The sequence below is a fragment of the Penaeus japonicus genome, unplaced genomic scaffold (assembly GCF_977035675.1).
Source record: "Penaeus japonicus unplaced genomic scaffold, GWHDUDI00000001_assembly GWHDUDI00000020, whole genome shotgun sequence".
NCBI lineage: Eukaryota > Metazoa > Arthropoda > Malacostraca > Decapoda > Penaeidae > Penaeus > Penaeus japonicus.
Genome location: NW_028234422.1, coordinates 2,902,099 through 2,903,835, shown reverse-complemented (window position 1 = coordinate 2,903,835; position 1,737 = coordinate 2,902,099). Strand labels below are relative to the sequence as shown.

The 1,737-nt window shown below is 33.2% G+C and overlaps 1 protein-coding gene across 1 annotated transcript in view; it reads right to left on the bottom strand.

Annotated features, from left to right (window-relative positions):
• LOC122242462 (uncharacterized) overlaps positions 1-1,280 on the bottom strand; it is an 18,445-nt gene extending 17,165 nt beyond the window's left edge. Inside the window, exon 1 of the mRNA XM_086548507.1 lies at positions 1,149-1,280. Within this exon, the coding sequence (XP_086404633.1) occupies positions 1,149-1,193 (45 nt within the window). The 5' untranslated portion in view covers positions 1,194-1,280. The remainder of the gene's footprint in view (positions 1-1,148) is intronic.
• Between the last annotated feature and the right edge of the window lie 457 nt (positions 1,281-1,737).

The following is a 1,737-nucleotide window of genomic DNA, read 5'->3' as shown; positions in this document are numbered from 1 at the left end:
TACAAAAATCAAAATGTGTGCTAATTGAGGTGCAGAATACGGCGGGATATAAGGCAGCCATGGAGGAAGGGTAAAGACCGCTTGATGGTCAGAGGATGAAGATGAAGAGAGAAAAAAAAAAAAAAAAAAAAAAAAAAAAAAAAAAAACACGTCAGTGCTACATTGTAATTTTTTTTTTTTTTTTTTTTTTTTTTTTTTGTCAGACGATCGGGATAAATCCACTTCAGCGCAACGTGGCATTTTTGTCTTTTTTTTATTACTATTATTCTAACATTTATGTTGTTTCTTTTTCTGGTTTCTTCTAACTCACGGAATCAAGAAGTCTTGCATTATATCTATGGTTATGCACTATTCAATCAAAATATAAAAAAAGAAAAAAAAAAATCATAAATATCGCCCTCTCATAATTCATCTTTACATTCCCACAAATTGAAGTCATACACTATATTGTTAGTTGGGGAGTTGCAGGGGTGGGGGTGGGGGGGGGGGCTGGGCTATTAGACTAACAAGGACGGTAGAAATCGAACTGTGAGACTGCCAAAAAAAAATAATAATAATGAAAAATAAAATAAATAAATAAATAAAAAAAAAGGCCCATCATGCTCCCTCGCTATTTCGCGCATGACACACATGTTCACAGCGTCATGAACCTACGGGAATTAATCAATGCTCTCGTAACATGGCAACGGAAGTGGAAAATCCGTCTTAAAAAAAAAAAAACGAATCATATCCACGATATATCACTTTCTTTCGGCCTATTTCAATAATAATTGTAAACGGACGTTGGTGTTCTTTTAACCTTAAGTAAATATTTCTCTACGGAGCGTATTTCTGTCCAATATGTGAATAACAATCGACTTTTTTCTTATTCTTGCTAATCCACCATCGTTATCGCAACTGGGATAAAGCCAGTTAATTATTACTTTAACATTTAATAAATATCAAATTTATTAATCATAACTTTAACATTTAATAAATATTAAATTTATTAATCATTACTTTAATATTTAATAAATATTACTTTACTCTTCTATCACTTTATATATCAATAAAATCCCCAAAACTAACCAAAACAAACAAAACAATAAAGAAAATCAGATCCACGGGTACGCAAAACCTTCAAAAATGCAACGAACACAAGTCCTCACCTTAAGAAGCACCGACTGTTGCAACAAGAATTCCGCAGTGTCCATAGAACTTCAATAAAGAGTATAATAACTTCAATGAAGAGTATAATAATTAAGTCTCGAGGGCAGGAGAGTCTGCGCTTCGGTGATCCGGGTCAGAATGAAGCTTCGAAACATCTCCTTCGTCTTATAATGCGGCCATTAAACCTTTTTGCTTCGCTTTTTTCCCGCCTTTTTTTTTCTCTCTCTCTCTCTCTCTGTTTTTTTTTTTTTTTTTTTTTTTTCGACGAATGAATAACGCCTGAAGGTCACATAGTCCATAAGTAATGCAGAAAACGCCCGGTTCCTCGTGGTAAAGGTAGAGAGAGAGAAGAAAAAAATGGATGTAAAAATGGCAGGAAAAAAAGGACATTTTTTTTCCTTAATGCTGGTAACCCATAAACGACCGATCGACAAAATAAAAATGTCATGAAATGAATATACTTTGGATATTTCATTGGCGATATTTCAGTGACGAATAAGGAATCAAGTTATTTCAGGTTATTAAACAATACCAATGCCTAAATGAAACTGATATAATTACTATACAGTCTTTCCGAGAATAAAGATT